Source organism: Euleptes europaea, chromosome 4, assembly GCF_029931775.1.
Source record: "Euleptes europaea isolate rEulEur1 chromosome 4, rEulEur1.hap1, whole genome shotgun sequence".
Lineage (NCBI taxonomy): Eukaryota > Metazoa > Chordata > Lepidosauria > Squamata > Sphaerodactylidae > Euleptes > Euleptes europaea.
Genome location: NC_079315.1, coordinates 47838145 through 47857243, shown reverse-complemented (window position 1 = coordinate 47857243; position 19099 = coordinate 47838145). Strand labels below are relative to the sequence as shown.

At 43.6% G+C, this 19099-nt stretch overlaps 1 protein-coding gene across 1 annotated transcript in view; it reads left to right on the top strand.

Moving 5' to 3' along the window:
- The window catches only part of DMRT1 (doublesex and mab-3 related transcription factor 1), an 88878-nt gene that overhangs the window by 34597 nt on the left and 35182 nt on the right, over window positions 1-19099 (top strand). Inside the window, exon 5 of the mRNA XM_056848976.1 lies at window positions 8388-8671. Coding sequence (XP_056704954.1) covers window positions 8388-8671 — 284 coding nt within the window. The remainder of the gene's footprint in view (window positions 1-8387; window positions 8672-19099) is intronic.

Sequence of the window (19099 nt, the reverse complement as noted above, 5' to 3'; positions counted from 1 at the left end):
TCTTACCCTTTGAATTAGATAATTAATTAACTACTGAGAGCTCAATGAATTAGAACAGTGAAAGGGCAGCAGGGTTCTGCCAGGATAGAAATGAGATGGACTGTCTGCCTTTTCCTGTGTTTACAATACCATTTCTTCTTTTTATTACGGTATGTATTTTCTGTACCTATTATAACTTCTTATGAGATCTGTACCCTGTTTGCAGTGTGGTTAGGGATGCCATTTACCTTTGGGGGGGGGGCACCGTTGAGATTGCTCCGAAAACTGCAACTGGTCCAGAACACAGCAGTGTGGGTTCTGACAGGGACATCATGGACAGCATATCCAGCTGATACTTTGCCAGCTGCAATGGCTCCAGGTTAAATTCTGGATCAAGTTCAATGTTTTGGTATTAACCTTGGTATTAACCCTAAATGGTCTGGGACCACTGTATCTTTGGGACCATCTCTCCCTATGCACCCCCAAGAGGGCCTTACGATGGGCTAATAACAACCTATTGGAGATCCCTGGCCCTAAGAGTGCCCAGCTGTCCTCGACCAGGTCCAGGGCTTTCTCGGCCTTGGCCCCAGCCTGGTGGAACTCTCTGTCTAGTGAGACCCATGCCCTGCGGGACTTAGTTCAGTTCTGCAGTGCCTGCAAGATGGGGATGTTGCGCCAGGCTTATGGTTGAGGGCAGTGACGGTTTCATCTAGAAGCTGGCCTCACACCCCTTCCTTTTCCTTTTCTGCCTTTCCCCTTCTTTTATTGATTACTCCCTATGTCTCTCTCGACCCCATGTGTGTTCCTACCTTAGTGTTAGTTCTGTCATCCATCTCCTCCCCCCTGAGGTATGACATCAAGCTAGATGGTGGCAGCCATCGAAATAGCTCTCCCTGCAGGGAACTAATATGGCACCATTGATTTCTAGAGTAATCTATTATTCCTCATTGTTTTAGAATGTTTTTAACTTGCTATAAGATTTGTATAATATGTATTTGATGGTTGTGATGTTAGCCGCCCTGAGCCTGGCTTTGCTGGGAGAGGTCGAGATATAAATAAAAATTATTATTATTATTAGAAGTAGTAGTATTAATACTAATAATAATTTCCCACCCTCCGCTTCCATTGCCTGCCATTATGACGGCACACTTGTGTTATGTCACTTATGGGAAAAACTCAGAAGTAACGCTATTCCTCTCTAGGAATCTTTGGAAAGTCTATGGTAAAACCATAGAGTTTCCAGCAATTCCTAAACTGTCACACCAACAGCACTCTCCCATGTCCCTGTCCCCCTTCCCAGACTTCTGCTGGTTGCCAGCCACTGAAAGTTGAAGTGTGATCTGTGATCCTTTCCTGAAGTGTGATCTGTGCTGCACATTCTTAGCCTTCTCTAATGAAGTGTGCTTCCTGTCAGCAAGATCGAAGAAAATAAAAAATAATGTCTTGTTCTACAGTTATTTAATTTTCTATCTTGTGTAATTACTGCACAGTATGACAACCATATTGTTTGCCTGTATCTCGTTGCACTTTAGCTTTAGCTACATTATGGATTAAATAGACTTCTGCAGGCTAATTTGGGAACCTAACCAGTATCTATTACATTTATATCTATGAGAAAATGTGTTTTGAGTTCCAGACACCTGACTTTCAAACCAACCTCTGGAACATTCCCCATCTGTAAGTTGGGGGGAGGGGCTTATTGTATTGTATTTTGTTTGTATTTCCCTGCAAAAACCAATTGCAGCTTTGAAGAGGTTTTTCAAATTCTCACCACAGGGACTGTGTTTGTGTGTGTGTGTGTTTCTGTGTAATACCACAAAAACAGCACGGGTGGGAACGACAGCATATTGCATGACAACCGATGCCATGGGAAGCAATTGTTAATGGCTTTGGGTAATTGCCTGATGTGATTAAAAGATGATTCTCTGCTGTGGTTGATTGTGTAATAATTAATGGCAGCTTTTTTTTTTGCACACAAATATAATTACAAATCAAGTTTCTGTTTCTTATAATGCAGACATGCTCCTAGACTGGGTGGCTGCAGTTGACAATGAATGATGCCACCTTATCGCTGATAGGGAAAATGCTATTCATTCTTTCACTATATTAAAACACACAACCAAGCGTTGTTTCTGGACAAAAGGATAAACCTTGAAAAACATGTGAGCTTAGCCATTGACGTGTTTATGGATAAAACCAGTGCCTGCCCACAGATGGCTTTCCTTCTTTTCCTTCTGACGATGCTTGATAATATTTACAGAAATAGCACTGTGATTGTATGAAACCTCCTGGACACACTTGAGGGCCCATCAGATATTGTCTAGCAGCATCAAAGACGTTCTTAGCAACAGGCTGTTTTGTTTTAAGGGAATAGCGCAGTGTGTGTGTGTGTGGGGAGGGGAAGGAATGATAGAAAAATAATTGACTAGTTGTATATGTTGAGCTAAGTGTGGAGAGATGGCAGGAGGAATACCTGTGGGTTTTTTTTTATTGTGTAGCTACATATGCAAGGTCACACAAAACTGGAAACATCCTACTGAAGTAATTGACTGCCTATGGATATTGAACATACTTTTTATTTTCACTGCTAATAGAATGTTTGTGTTGTAGTAATACAAACATTTATTCATGTTGGGCCACAATCCTAAGAATCCTTAGAATATTTTCCTGGGGTAAACCTCATTGAATAGACTTCAGGAGGATTCTGAGTAGAGCTGTTTAGGATTGAGCTGTTAAAATTCCTCATGAAGATACTTGCTAAATACTTGAAATTAGTATGGAATAAAGTATATATGGCACAGTCAAACTGTACATAAGGATGTACTTAACTCTTTCCCATTGAAATGAACAGGATTTAAAATGGCTTAATTTGTGCTAGATTATCACTCTTGCCTTCTCAGGAATATTTCCTTCTATGAGTTTTCAGCTTTTGTGTTAGTTTTTTTTTTTAATAAAGTAATTGAATTACAAGTGCCTCTCTTCTGCTTTCACTGCTGTATTAGGAATAGTCAGAGGGGCATATTAGCAAGCAAGAGGTTCAAAAGCAGATTAAACATCAACATGCTCTGTGGAGCTATCCTGAAAACCACAAATGGATACTTGGAAGGGAATTGGTCATCTTTCCCATGCTACTGTGTCCTCCTAGATGCCTTTCATGAGAGCCAGGATGTGGGATGGGGCAGTGCAGCCAGAAGATGGAATTGATCGAATCCCCCCTCCCCACATGAGTTGTGTGAGGGCTCTGGGGCAAGAGGACTTCTGCTAGTTCTCCCTTTAACTGAAGCTCCCCCTCCCCACACAATTCCTGAGAGTTTTTCAACCCTCAAGAAGTGGCTTTTCAGATGACAGTGCACTGGAAAGAGGAAGGTGGCCAAAATCCTTTCTACGAATTCATTCTTTAGGCTCCATCCTAGCATTTCTAATGTTGATGTGTATGGAAATACAAGGAGAAATGTGCAGGTAGCATTTCACCCAATTGTTTAGTAAAATCACTTTGCCCAGTTTACAGTGTTCTGTCCAATAAGTGCAAATCCATTCAGAGAATTGTTAAGCACTTGCTACTTACCAAATTGAATGTAATGTTGTTAGAGGTATTTCATGAAATAAATAGCTGTGAATATACTAGGCTACTGCTATTTAGGGTTTTCATAGTTTTGCACTGACATGATAAGCAATAAAGTTTTGGGGGGTGTTCCCCTTCATGACGTGTGTTTGCAGCCAATGGTTTATGTAAGATTGATTTTATATCTCTTTCATATACAAGTAAAAACTATGGGAATAAATATGGATACCATATAATATAATTGATCCTGACATGCTCAGGAGAAAGGCAGGCATATAAATATTTTAAAGATAAATAAATAATTGTGAAGAACTTTAAAATTTCATGGAGACATTTATGCCTAATTAAAAATAGGAGGAAGAGTTCTGTTGGGCTCCTTGTATTTTGTTTACTGATGTTGACTTGTTCTTATGGTATTCCTGTTCAGATTTACGCGATACTTATTCAGTGGGTGAGCTGTCTTATTATTATTAGTTACAGCCGAAAGCCTTCCCTGATAGTAATTATGATATAGTTAGGCAGACGTATTCTAGCTATGAAGTATAATTTTATCTAATAATGAAATATTACTGGATAGCTGTGATGTACACAGTTTATCAGTAGCAAATGAAGTGTTAGCTGGGAGAAGCTAGAGTCAGCAATTTGCAAGCAGCGGCCAACTGAAGTTTCGCTTATACCCCCTCACTTCTGAAATGATTTCGCCCCAACTAATGCATTAGATAAAAATGAGATGTTTTGATCCCCTAGCACCTGACATATTAGCTTGTATTCTTGTTTTTTGTACCACACATGGGAAAGATGTTTGAAATCTCCTGCAAAAACTGAGCCTGGGTACTGATCCTTTGTGCAGTTCAACACTTGCAAAGTCCCTGGTTAGCTTTAGCACCAAAACTGTATAGGAACCATGATAGGCATTTCCTGATTGTGAACTATTCTGGTAAGCACTGTGCTAACCCTGGCATTGGCAGTGGGTACAAGTAACATTTCTGATTTCTAAGCACACAGACCATCCAAGGGGACCATATGATAAATCACATGCTTAAACAATTTACTGCCCACTTCTGTATGTACGGTGAGTTGTGCTCTAAAGGTCAGGAAAGCTTCCTTGATAACATAATGCAGTGAGCTGTAACTGCATCAAATCCTGGGGGTTGTAGAGCAGCCTAGGAGAAATAATTATGTCTGGTAATGGGTAATTATAGATAATGGTTCTTTTTGAGGGTGGCCAGAAAAAAACTCACAGCCATGTCTAGAGAGTATATTGTATAGCACGTTAACTTTATTGTAAACTACAAGTGCAGTACTGAAACCACCACAATCCTTCTAAGTAGCCAAGGAAGTTTCTTTTGGAAATATAGGGTTTAGTTGAAGAAAACAGGCAATGCTTCACACTTCTGTTCTCCTTTTCGATTTAGGAAAGAGCCTTGATGTGTTAGCAGAAAAGCTGGCTACTAGTGATGTGCTGGAACACAAGAGTTGCTCTGTCATGATAGTCTGGTGGGAGAAACATATTGTTCCAGTGGTTTCTGATTATGGCTTTAGGGAGTGATTTCACACCAGCCTCGTTCAAGGTCCAACCTCAGACCTCAAAGGCAGCTATGAATTGAACAAATACTGCCAGATCTGCTAATGAGGGAGGGAGAGTCATTCATTGGGAGGGGGCAGTGTTTCTGGGAAATTGCTGAGATCTAAACTTTTGCAATCTGAAGAGAAGTATTGCACATGTGAATAATTTCATTTCCATTAAGAAATTATTGCAACCTGTCTATTTGATAGAAGTTGACCAGTGCCTCAATTAACTGTCCTCTCCTGAAGAAAGCTGTCTCTAAATACTCAGTCACTGTAACAACTAAGGTAATATGACATTTGGGAGCAGTGCAAACTTTGGGCTCAGTTTCAGGATGCAGCAAACAGGGAACAGTTTCCTGGTAATCCATTGAATTGCATTTTTAAAAAGTTTAACAACATTTGCAAATGTTTACTTGGGAATACTGATCAGATTCTAAACAAGAAGCGAAAGATTTCTCTCTGATCTGGGATTCCACATAAATCCATACAAACAAGTTAAGTGAATTTTACACCAGCACCCAAGGGTCTAGAACAAGGGTGTCGAACTCATTTGTTACGTGGGCCGGATTGTCACTTGGTTGGGCTGGGCCACGCGTACCATAATTTAATGCCAGATACTGGAGATACAAACTTTATAGAAGACACAGGCAAAGCCAATTAATGATCCTGTTTTTTACTTCAGTTTTTACTTAAAATACAAACATGTTTAAAATAATAACACTCTTACAGTATTGTCTTTTATTTTATTTAACAGTCTTTGATAACTGACACCATGGGACTGGAGGGTGGTTGCCTCAGCTGGCAAGCTTGCAGAGGGCTTACCACCCCAGATTGGGGGGGGGGGTGATTGTCTCGGCTGGCGAGCCTGCAGCAGATTGGGAGAGGGGGTGGCTGCTTCAGCTGGGGAGCCTGCAGCGTGCTTGCCAGCCCAGATCAGGAGTGGGGGGGGGGCTGCTTCGGCTGGTGAGCCCGCAGATCAGGAATGGGGGGGTACCTGCTTTGACTGGGGAGCCTGCGACAGTCTTGCCAGATTGGGAGTGGGTGGGGAGATGGCTGCTTCGGCTGGCTTGTGGGTTGGATAGGAGCTCTGAAGGGGCCGGCTCCGGCTCCCAGGCTGTATGTTTGACACCCCTGGTCTAGAATATAAAAATAACCTTGTTGGATTAGATGGGAGAGCACATGCTTTATAGAAGAAGATATCCAGTATGGTGTAGAGGTTGGAGTTACTAGGCTAGATAGAGCAGTGGTATCACAAAATATAAGGCAGCTTGCATGTTCATAGAAATGGTTGATCCAAACAACCCCCACCATTTTTGGGGGGTTTGGTTGAGCATTAAGTGCCATCATGGGAGAGCAGCCAATTGGACATGTCCTGTGTCCTACCAATAGTCAGTGGCATACTGCCTGGACACACTGGCTGCACAGATAAAACTTACTTTTTCTGCAGTCTTTGACCCCACAGCAAGACTTTCTATAAAAATACATACCCTCTCCTGAAATGAATTATTGCTAACTACTGTTAATATGGTGTAGGCTTGAAGCCTTTTGTACAACAGAGAAAGATCGATAACAGTATTTATTATACAGTGCATTGATCTGAAATGAAAGAGAGAACTGCATTTCACACTGTGGTGAGGTAGCAAAGATGCTGTCTAAGGATTTTAAAACACAGAGTTTTTAAGTGAGATGTAACGATGAAAAATCCTTTCTTCGGACTACTAGAAACTCCATCCTTTAGTCAGCTTACTAATTTATGTTTTTAATTCTATTGAGTGAACTTAAGGCGCCCACTCTAGTTTTAGATTTTTTTTTATCTTCATCCTTTTAGAAGCTTTCTTCCATAGACTTCCTGTAAAGTCTAGAAGATTATTCTTTTTAGTCTTGTGCATTCATTTTCTCTAGAGTTCTACAGTTCTAATAATAACTATATTTTGTAAAATGCTCAATTTTCCTGCATTTGCTTTTAAAAACCAGTGCTTTATATTTCCCTAAACTGAAGACAACACGCTATTTTTTAGTATCTTCATATAAGGAAGATAGTCCATCTTGTGGTGTAATTTTACTTGATTCTAGTTCCCCTAAGAATACAATAGTACTCAGAGTGCAGATGTACTCTTGATTTATATTAAAAGATACTTAGACAATCAATAGTATAAAACTTTTAATTTCTACTGTGGCATTTTTGTTGAATTCTTCAATACATAGCACTATCGACCATTTGCAGCTATAGCATGGCTAATACTGTTATCCAGTTGAAATCAAATGATAAACCTTTTGGTAAGAAAAAGAAGAGTTGGTTTTTATATGCCAACTTTCTCTACCACTTAAGGAAGTAGCCCTGTTTTCTCCATCCAGTTTCAGACATCATTAAATTGTACTAGAGTTGAGTTGTGCAAGGCCTGGAGATATAGAGGTGAAGGGAAGCAAATGGTTCGCTGTTGGTCTAATGTTGGGGACTGACGTGATAGCCTTGCTAAGCTGTATTCCTGGAATGCATTTTCCCAGTTCTCTTCAGATGGGTTCACTTTGCAGAATTCCATCTTAAATCCATAGAGGGTATGCTCCATTGTGCTAACATAACAGAATCTGTCATTCTTCGTGTATGTGTGTGAGTATACACATAGTAAATATGTATTTCTTACTTGTTAGTTATGCATAGCCCATCCATATTCCTTCGGGTTCCAGTATGCTGTTCGTAATGTCCAAACACCCGAACAGTAGTACCTGGGAAAATAAGATTCTTTTTCTAAGTAGTGAACCCATTTCTACTGTGATTGTGAAATGAATTGCCCACAAGGACTGTATCTATCTATTACCTATTGTCTGAGATGTCACTAATGGTAGTGACTCAGCTCCCACTGCCCGTGATGCACAATTTTTGTGTCTTTGTACTGCCCCAGTGTGCCAAACTCATCCAATCCTGCTGTTTATTTCAAAGGGGTAGGTGGGAGAACAGTAAGGGCACATACCCCATCCACTTGCAGTGCATATTGAAAGAGAGAGTCAGCTGAAGTGCTATCCTTCTTCCGTTACAGGAAGACAGGATATTGGACTAAAGAAGCTTTTGTTGAGGTGTGCAGGAGGATCACAAAGAATCAAATCCACTGGGAATGCTTTGGTCTTGCTTCTCCCTCTGATCCTGTGTCTTCTTCGTACTTGCCAGCCCCTCCCATCTGCTACTCCTTTGTTTTGCAGGGTATGAAATGTATTGAAAGTGAGACTTCTAAAAATTACTTCTTTCTGCTTCATAACCATCTCTGTGTTCCATTCTTTTCAGAGGGACGGATGCTCATTCAGGACATTCCTTCCCTGAGCAGCAGAGGGCATCTGGAGAGCACATCTGATTTAGTTGTGGACTCCACCTACTACAGCAGTTTTTACCAGCCATCTCTGTATCCTTACTACAACAACTTATACAACTACTCCCAATACCAAATGGCTGTGGCCAGTGAAACCACCTCTGGAGATGTGGGGAGCTCCTTGGTAGGGTCCCCTGCTAAAAACAGCCTCCGAAGCCTTCCAGCAACCTATATGTCAAGCCAGTCAGGAAACCAGTGGCAGGTACTATGTAAATGGATGAGGTTGGGGTGTGCTGTATGCTAGACCAGTGGCCTTGTTTGAAGAAAACTAGGACTGTTTGTTTTGGCATTGATGGAATGACTGCAGAATCATGACGCAATCTCATGCAAGGTCTTGGTGAAGCTGTGATGGTAAGGAAATCTGCTTACCAAAGTGAGTCACATACTGAAGTAGCCTAGCAAGATGCCACCTGGGAAGCAGGCAGTTCCCATCTGAATGGCACTCCTAAAACATAAAACACATATGGAACCACATCTTAACTACACAATTAAGTAAAAGCAATAAAATGATGGAAGTAACTAGGAGTAAAGACTATAATAGCAAATAATTTGTTTTTAAAAAGAGCTACGGTAATAATGACTATAATATGAACATGACTGACTATAATATGAAAATGACATCAAAGTGGCACATCACCATCAATGTTGTATAATAAATAGGAGCTTAGCAGCTTGGATTCTCACTGGTTAAGATGGAAATTAGGGACATGGGGAAGCTTGTTGCTATAGAGTTTAATTGAGTTTATTTGATCTATTACCTCTTGCTTTTATGGCCCCTTGTCTGCAGCAACTTGAAACCAGATTCTTAGCCTGCTAGAAGATCCACCATAAACTAGCATGACAAGGTCTTAAATTATGACCTAAAAAAATCTGCTTTTTCCTCTTTTTTATTTTATAACATCTGACCCGATGAAGAATTTTGGGGTACTCTAAAGCTTGCACACTGTTACATGCCATTGGGTTGGTCCTAATAAAGGGAATTACACGGGTTTTGTTCTTAGTAGCTGATGCCAGATACTTATCTACTAAAGCAATAGTGTTCACTATATTCAAATAACATCCATTTTTCTTCTTTGTACTTTTGACCTAATATAATTTGGGCTGTTAGTTTTTCCATGGGTAGAACTTAACAAATTTTTTAAAACCTAAGCTTTATCTTTAGAAGTTTTCACATTTAATATTTGCTACAGTTTAGCTACTGGTGAATATGTGTGGTAGAATAGTTAACAACCTCTTTACTGGGCCAACTTTTGTTGCCATAGAGGGGATTTTTTTTGAGTTGCTGTTGAACAGAATGGAAAAAAAGCTGGTTCACATAGAAAATGTTGTAGAAGAGAATCTGAAAATTCAGTGCATCTATTCTGAAAGGTAAAGGTAGTCCCCTGTGCAAGCACTGGGTCATTACTGATGTCATGACGTTTGCTAGTCAGACTATGTTTAAAGGGTTTGCCATTGCCTTCCCCAATCCTTTACACTTTACCCCCAGCAAGTTAGGTACTCATTTTACCGACCTCGGAAGGATGGAAGGCTGAGTCAACCTTGAAACCGACTTCCTTCGGGCTCAAACTCAAGTCATGAGCAGAACGTTGACTGAAGTACTGCAGCTTACCTGTGCCACGGGGCTCCTATTTATTTATTCTTACACCATACCACCTTACCTGTTTGATTCATCTTCCTAACAACTAATTCATCCTAAAGACTGGTGTGGGCAGGGTTGCTAGTTTCTACTTGTCATTCTACAACACATTATCTAGCAATTGGAGCTTCACATTTGTTTCATACAGCAAAGAGGAGAATAGGCGCCTGCAACTCTGGGAAAATAGTCACCATTTCAGGGCCAAAGTAGACATGATGGCTTCCCTCTATCCAACCCAGGGCTGCTGCTATTTTGAAGCCTAACGTGGGCAGTTTTAAAATGTCATGAGAGATAAGCATGGGATGAGGCTTATTTCCCAACGGATTTTGAAGTTCTGAAATGGCTGTGCTCCCCCCAGCAGCTGTTTTGGCACTTGAAAAGGCACCAGGGGTGGGGTGGGGAGCACCTTGTCCTGTCATGCTGTGGGCCCAATCAGGATTAGGATCTTGCAGCATTTTTAGATTGCTTGTGTTAGGCTTTAAAATTGCAATGGAGGTCCTGGGTTGGAACTGGGGACACCTTTGGGTCTAGTTCAACCCTCACTGTTGTAGAACTGTTAGAACAAGTGACTGGTAGTTCATCTGCGTGGCTTCTATGCAGTCCCACATTGAGACTGCGCAGGCCAGCCACGGATAAGATTTGTCAGCTTCTAGCAAAAACGAAAGTGAGAGTGCTCCCCCTCCCCTTGGGGCATGTAGCCTCCCCGCCTAACAGTCACATGACCCAGGGGGAGGGAGCACTCTCCCCTCCAGTTCTCTTTCTGCCGCCACGGAGAGAGAACATGTCTATAGCTTCTCTTCTACTGCTATTACTGAATGGAGTCTAAGAAGGCTCCGCTTTTCAATCAATGTCGTTCTTGTGACACCAAAATGCGAAGACTTATTGCCACAAGGTTTGCCTCCTTTGCCTGAGGGAGCGGCACATTAATTCCACCCTCAGAGCACTGAAGGCCCGTACTGATCGTCTGAAACCCTTCGTCTAGATGCCGGAGAAGGCACTTGTAAAAAGGTTTGGCCCTACAGGACAGACTTCCGCGGAGCCCGAGAAGAAACCTCTCCTCAGGGCGCTCGCCTGGACGCTGGAGGTACGTCTAAGCGTGCTAAATCCTACCTTTGGTCATTAAGACGTCCAAGTTGATCATTCTACCAGCCAAGTCCCTTCCCCGGCTCCTTCAGACTGTCGTCCCAATCTCCGTCGAAGTCACGTCGACACCATCAGTCAGACTCTCCTCAAAAGCGAGGGCCTCGACATCATTCGACATCGAACTTCCCTCGGCTCAGAGCGCCTTCGTCAGTGAGGGCCTCGATACCTTCAAGCGTTGAACTTCCCTTGGCGCAGAGTGCCTCGGCGTCGGTCTTCCTCGAAGTCTCCTTGGTGCCGATCGGGGTCGTCATCACCTCGGCGCCGTTCGTCGGTGGTCGTCGACATCTCTTTGAGTCACCTGACTCCACCGATTGTTCTGGAGGACTCGCCTTCTCATGATTCCCTGGTTAACCTCTCTGCCTGTACAGAGCGGGTCCCAGGATGCCCTGGTTAGCCCCTCTGCTCCTGTTCAGAGCGGGTCCCAGAATGAGCAACAGCTCCGCACTCAATTCCTTTTGCAGCTGCATAAGGGTGTTGCAATTCCGACTCCGGACAAGCGACGCCCACGGCCTCTCGGCGCCCAAGGCCTCTCGCGGAGCCCACGGCCTCTTGGCAGCCCTCTCGGCGCCCACAGCCTCTCGGAACCTACGGCCTCTCGGCGCCCATGGCCTCTTGCGGTGCCCACGGCCTCTCGGCGGCCCTCTCGGCGCCCACGGCCTCTCGGCGCCCACGGCCTCTCTGCTTGGAGCATAAACATGTCCTTCGACAGACAGCAGTTTATTGCGGCGCGTCACGTTGCGGACCCTTCCAGCAAGGTCATGGCCTCGTCCATACTCCTCCGGAGGCATGCTGACTTAACCAGTCCACCCTTCTGTATGACATTCGGTCGTGTATCTAGCACCTTGCCCTTGAGGGCACCTCCGTCGCGTATTGGGAAACCACCCCTTGAGGGCACCTCGCTCTTCAGTGATTAAACGATGCCTTTCTTGATCGTCTCAACAAGGATAACCGCTAAGTCCTTGGGCATCGCCCCCACTGTGCCAGCTTATAACCAAGATACTTTGGCAGCCAGTCTCAACCATCCCGCCTATATGGGTATCAAGGTACCTTCCACTTCCATTCCCATTTCTGCCCAGCAGGATAGGGAGTTTTTGGGCACACCTAGACCCATGAAGGGTCCTAGCCCATCTCTCAACCGCCCTACAAACCTAAGCAGGCGTAGCTAGACGCCCAAGTGCTTTTCACAGACCGGTTATCTGGTTGTTACAGTATATGATGTCCATCACTGATGATAATTGGGTTCTCAAAATGATAAAGCATGGATGCTTTATTAAGCTCAAGATGCTGCTTCCCTACCTCTTTTCGGCTTGCACTACATCGTCGACACCCGCCCAACTCCTACAGGAGGTTCAGGAACTTCTAGAGAAGGGGACCACCCGGGAGGTCCCCTCTGAGGATTGGGGCTACAGATACTATTCCCGTTTCTACCTAGTTGACAAAAAGAGGGGGAGCGCCCCTCTTTAGCCCTAGAGAATTGACAACGCTGTCAAGATTCACAATTCATATGTTGCTCATATGTTAAATGCCCAGGGTCCTGCCACTCCCAGATGAGCAGATGTGGCTTGCCGTTGAGCTTGAGTGATGCATATTTCACATTCCAATCCACAAAGACTGCGGACTCTGTTGTGTTTTCTCTGCAAGGGCAAGCACTATGGATATGCGGTTTGCCCTTGGTCATGCTATGGCACCTCGCACCTTCATGAGTGCTTATCTGTGGGAATTACATACCTGGCCCTGCAGGGATGCATCATTTCCATACTTAGACGACTGGCCGATAGTCGGTTACTCAGAGCTTGCCTGTGCTAGTCAGGCGGAAGTTTTTATTTTCCATCCTAACCGACCTGGGTCTCCTGGTCAACTATTAAAGTCTCCATTGACATCTTCTAAGGCCATAGTTTCATGTTACCCACCTGCACCTGGCCACAGCTAGAGCTTACCTTCTAATACAGGGAATACGCTCCATTTGAAAGATAGTTAACCTGTTCTAGGAAAGGTTCCAAACGACCCCTACAATTCTCTACTTGAGACTCATGGATTCTCCACTGCAGTTGTTGCCTTTGCTCGTCTGCGGATGCTCCCCTTGCACACTCGGTTCTCTGACAGCATTCCAGCTGAACATTGACCCTCAATACAAAAATCTGTCTATCCCTACATCGGTTATTGCCTCTAGGACTGGTGGTCCTCTTGACCGGTGTCGCCTTTTCAAACACCTGCTCTACAGACTCATTTGTTCCTGACGCCTCCTTATCAGGGTCAGGACCTTATTGTACGGCTCTTAAGGCCCATGGTGTATGGCCTGCTCAAGAGTCTACCCTGCACATTAACTTTTTTTCTTTTGAGCTTCATTCTATTAGGCTTCCTCTCTGCTCCTCTGCAGGGGTCCTCAAGGATCGACAGGTTCAGGTCACAACGGACAGCAACGCCCAGCACAAACAGGGCGGCACAAGGTCCATGTGCTGTGCACACAAGCCATCGCAGTCTGGGACTGGCCATAACATATGGCTCCACTGTCACTGCCATTCACATCGCAGGCACGAGTAACATCCTCGTAGACTTTGCCAGTTATCACCATAGACTCACGTTGTCTCCATTAGCTCTTCCTAATCTGGGCCACTCCACAAATGTATCTCTTGTGACTCAGCACAATTCAGTGTGTCCTCAATTGTGCTCCAGAGCGGGGGAGAGCCCAAGCTCCATGAGGGTCGCATTCCAAATGACTTGGTTGATCCCCCCCTTTCCCCTTACCGGGCAAGGTTCTGGCCAAGATCTGGACAGACAGGACAAGTGGCACCCTGGTGGCACCATGCGGCCCAGGGGATCTCAGTTCATGATTCTAATGCCCCTAACTCAAGGGAGTACTGTTCCTCCTCAAGATATTCTCACATTCCTTCCAGAATCAAGCTGGCAACATGGAGAATTTTATGTAATCTATGGTGAGATAGGGTGGCTCAGGTGTTGCTGCACCCCATTAAGTTGTCCACGAGACTTTTTTTCTTGATGCCAAGCGGAAGCATTTTCCTTGTGGGCTGCTGACAATGGTTTGTATGGAGCTGCTTCCCTCCTGTTGTCAATTTCTGACTACCTCGTATGTTTACTGATGCTGGAGTGTTCAATCCCTCGACTATTGTTCACACTGAGTTGGACTTTCCTTTCTGTGTTTTCTTTTTCACACCCAGACTCACAGAAGTTTTTTTACGGGGACATATCAACCTCTATCCCCGGGTATCTCCACCTGTTCCTCAGTGGAGTTTTTCCCTTCATGTTGTCCCAACTCATAAAACACCGTCTGAGCCTTTGGCCACCGGGGGCCTCTCTTTGCTATCCTATGAGATTGCCTGCCTGGCCACAGTTACCTCGGCCAGTTGTGTCAGAGAATTAGCGGCTCTTAGTCGTTCCTCACCGGTTACTAATTTCACGCTGATTAAGTGGTGAAACCCGAGCTTTCCTCTACACAGGGTATCATTTTACCCATGTTATGGCCGACCCCTTCTTCCGATGCGGAGAGGGCTCTATTCTTTTAAATGTATGGAGGGCCATCTCTTCTTATTACAAAGAAACTTATTTGCAGGGAAAACATTAATATGTTAGTGCTGTAGCGAGCACCATAAAGGTCACCGAGCCTCCCAGCAGACCCTGTCCAGGTGGATTACCTCAGCCATTAGACTGTCTTAGGAGAGTGCGCACATGGATTGCCCAGACATGGTCAAGGCACACTCCACAAGAGCTTATGCTGCCTCCGTCGCCTTTTCGTTTAAAAGTGACCTCCGAGACATCTGTCAAGCAGCGATGTCGTCAACCCCCTCTACTTTCATGAAGCACTATGCGGTTGACGTGGATTCATCTAGAGAGGTGGCAGTGGGACTTGCCGTCTTGTAGTCATTGTTTCGGTGACTGTCCCACACCCACCATCCGGGCAACCGAGCTTGCTACTCTCCCAATGTGGGACTGCATAGAAGCCACGCAGATGAAAACAGAGTTTCACTTGCCTGTAACTGTTGTTCATCTGGTGGTCTTCTATGCAGGCACACATCCCTCCCTCCTTCCCCGCTGTGGGACCTCTCCACAATACACGTGGGTGGTTCCATGGCGGCAGGTTGAAGAACTGGAGGGGAGAGTGCTCCCTCCCCCTGGGTCATGTGACTGTTCGGCGGGGAGGCTATGTGCCCCGAGGGGAGGGGGAGCATTCTCACTTTCATTTTTGCTAGAAGCTGACAAATTTATCCATGGCTGGCCTGCGCCTGCGCAGTCCCAATGTGTGCCTGCATAGAAGACCACCAGATGAACAACAGTTACAGGCAAGTGAAACTCTGTTTTCTCTGGGTACAGCTAATTTGTAACTGCCATCCACATTTCATTCTAGTCTGTTGTTCCATTGTGCATTTACATTAAGATCTTGCTGTTCAAATAGGAACAGGAATTCCAGAACCTCCCGTAGAAAGCTTATCTTTGTGGTTCAGTAATCAAATGACATTTCTTAGGTGCAGAGTCTACCTTCTAACCAAAGGGTATGGCTAGGAATGGGTCTCCAAAACCTCAATTGCACTTTCATGAATACTTCCCTGAATATGATCTACACATCTAAAGCTTTATAGTTTATGCATAACATGGGGTGGGGGGAGGAATTGCATGTTCCCTTTCAAGCAGCTCTGTTTTTATTTCTTTTCAATGGCAATGATTAGGGAAGAAAATATAAAATAACTGCCACGGAAAGCTGAAATGAAAAATTAATTGGCTGTACCGAGAGATATATTACACTGTTAATTACAAGAGGTGTTGAGCTTGTTGACCTCAGCAACTTGTGTGTGAAGGATTTTTAAAAAACAGACAATTTAAGCACTTTAGAATACGGTCTCTGAAAGTAGTTGCCTTCTGAACTAAGAAAATGTTATCCGCAACCCCTTTAGCAACTCATTATAGTCTTCAGAAAGAAGTTGGTAAACCATGTTTTGTTTGGCTCTATCCCACATAGTGAACCAGATCCTAACAGGGTTTTTTTTTAGCTCTCTGTCACCTGGTTCCAGTCCCCACTGCACCCCCATTCTGTGTGTGTGTGTGTGTGAAGTGCCTTCAAGTCGCAGCCGACTTATGGCGACCCCTTTTGGGGGGTTTTCATGGCAAGAGACTAACAGAGGTGGTTTGCCAGTGCCTTCCTCTGCACAGCAACCCTGGACTTCCTTGGTGGTCTCCCATCCAAATACTAACCAGGGCTGACCCTGCTTAGCTTCTGAGATCTGACGAGATCAGGCCAGCCTGGGCCATCCAGGTCAGGGCAGAACCCCCATTCTGCATGTCTTTTTTCCTCACAATCTTTGGCATTTGTCTCTTTGGTGCTCAAATGTGGTTGCTCCTTCCTCTTTTGCTATTGGTAGGACCCAACCCAATGACTCCACTATATGAAAACAGCTTTTGGTAAGTGGCTTGGAGAGTCACTATGCTGAATTCATGTATTCCTGTTGGCTAGTGTCTCCAGCCAGAACAAAATCTTAATGATGAGCTATTATTGTATGCTGTGGCTCCCATGAAGAGTGTTGTTTGGCAAGTAGGGGCTATACATTTGAAACAAATTTTGTCTAGAGCTGGAAAGTCACACACACACACCCGCCTCCAGTGCATGGTTGCCGGGCTCCTTAAAATGTAATGTAAGTGCATTAAATAGTTGTCCTCTCTGCTTTTACTAGTTCTGGTTATTAAATGCATGTTTAGGCTCCTATGGATTTAGAGCATTTTACCAGCCCTATTGTAGACTGTAGGAATGATATGTACTATAAGAGTAGCAGACAAGATACAACTGAAGGGAAACTGGAATGATAAACAATAGGGAAGGGAGCCTACAAATAACGAAATAAAGCAAATTAAATAAGAGGAAGGGTGGATATGAATGTCAACCCTAACCAGCTTTCACAAGGTACGATTATTTCTAAATCTCTCTAAGATAGAAAACAGCAGAAAGTTTTTGGGGACTAATTAATGGATTAATGGCAAGACAGAATCTGGGGGTGGGGGGTGGGGGAACTGATGAACCAGTTTACAAAACAAACAAACAAAAAGTCTGAATTATCTTAAATAGAGGGTCCAGAATTCTTAAAGTACTGTTGGATTCTCGGCAACTTAAACCAGTTACCATGCTAGGAGAAGCTCTTGCAGTGCATTTATAAGATACCCTTCACAATACAGATTTATGCTAAAAGTAACCTAATGTTTCTGACCGCTCAAGTGTGACATGAATATAATCCACATTTTTTAGAGAAGCTAATCTAAGCTGTTTATTTTCCTATACTGCTGATGGGGCTATATCTCTCGATGTCACAGCAGTTGAGATTCTGATGGTAACATATTGTTTGTGGGTCACTGCTTTTGTCTAAAACAGTAGGTTGGAACAGAATAACAAAGGTTAATTAAGTTTGTCTATCAAAGTGGGACAGAAATAGATAGTGCTGGGGTATCTCACTCTGGAATCAAATGTTAGGCAAATCACTATGGTAATCCCCCCCCCAATGCTGGTAAAAGTGCTCAGAAGGTTTTAGAATTGGATCTCAATACTACCAAATAGCCCTAATGTGTAAATGCTGAACAATAGTACTACGTTCATCACCAGATATCTTGAATATAATTTGGCAGCTATGTCCAGAAGACTAATGGGGCAATAGTTAGCCTGATCTAGACTGTCCTCTTTCTTAAAAATAGGAACAATGACACTCTGTTTCCATCTATCTGGGATTATACAAGTGTTATTAATAGTTGTAAACAGTACAGCTAAAACCGGGGCCCACCAATTAATATTAGATTTGTATAATTCTGGTGGCATATAATCTTCCCCTGGTACTTAATTTAATAGTTAAAGCCAAAGCCACTTTCTCTAGATCAAAGCTTCTTAAACTGTGGGTCACCACCCCATATGGGGTCACATAAATGAATGTGGGGGTCACGAAAAATTTGATTTATTATCAGTAAATGTTTGCTTTTATATACCTATATACCCAAGGTTGCGTAAAAATTTCTCGGGCAAAAAGGGGTTGCAAGTGGAAAAAGTTTAAGAAGCCCTGCGGATGAGCCCTGTAAATAACCCATGCTGGAAGATGCTTATTGCATTGCTCATAGGAATGATATCACCTGTTTTCTGTGTCCATCCTTGATGGTCTTGTGAACTCCATTTATGAATTCATGGAATTTTTACTGGAGCTAACCAAAGGAGCCATAACAAACTTGTGATATGTCCTGTCATTGTAGGACGGGTGTCAGGTCAGCTGTTTCTACCTTTTTGTTTGTTGCCTGGAGCAGAAAGATCCCTCCAGTTTAGTGAGAGACTGATATATTCTGAATATGTACAATTGTCCTTTTCCGTGTATGGACTGTGACAGGTTGAGAGACTAGCCTGACACTATATGACTAGGAGTACTGCACACTTAACATATGATGTGGAAATACGCACATGATGGGGGTCTCCAGGGTTCACAAGTTCATCTTTCCATGGATCTGTTTGTGCCGAGAACAGCCTTGGAACAAAAAAGAAAGAGCATTTATTTGCTATAGATGGCTGGGATGTGTTTATTTTCTTCCTGGACATTGGAAAATTCTCCTCAGTGCATAATTTTTCATTATAAAAGCTGTGAGGGTTATAATATAATGTATTAGATTCTTTTTAGCCTTTTTCTTCATGCCCTGGGTTATGGTGTGGTTTTTGACCCTACCCCGCCCCCTCCCATCAGGTCCAGATGACAATTTTCGATGTGTCAAGAGAGTGAATGCAAAGCTCTCACCGTCCTCATTGGGTAAACGATCTTCTAGGTCCCCTTTATAATACAGTGCTAAGGTCAAGCATTTTTATGTTTGGCTGGTTCTTTACTGTTACTA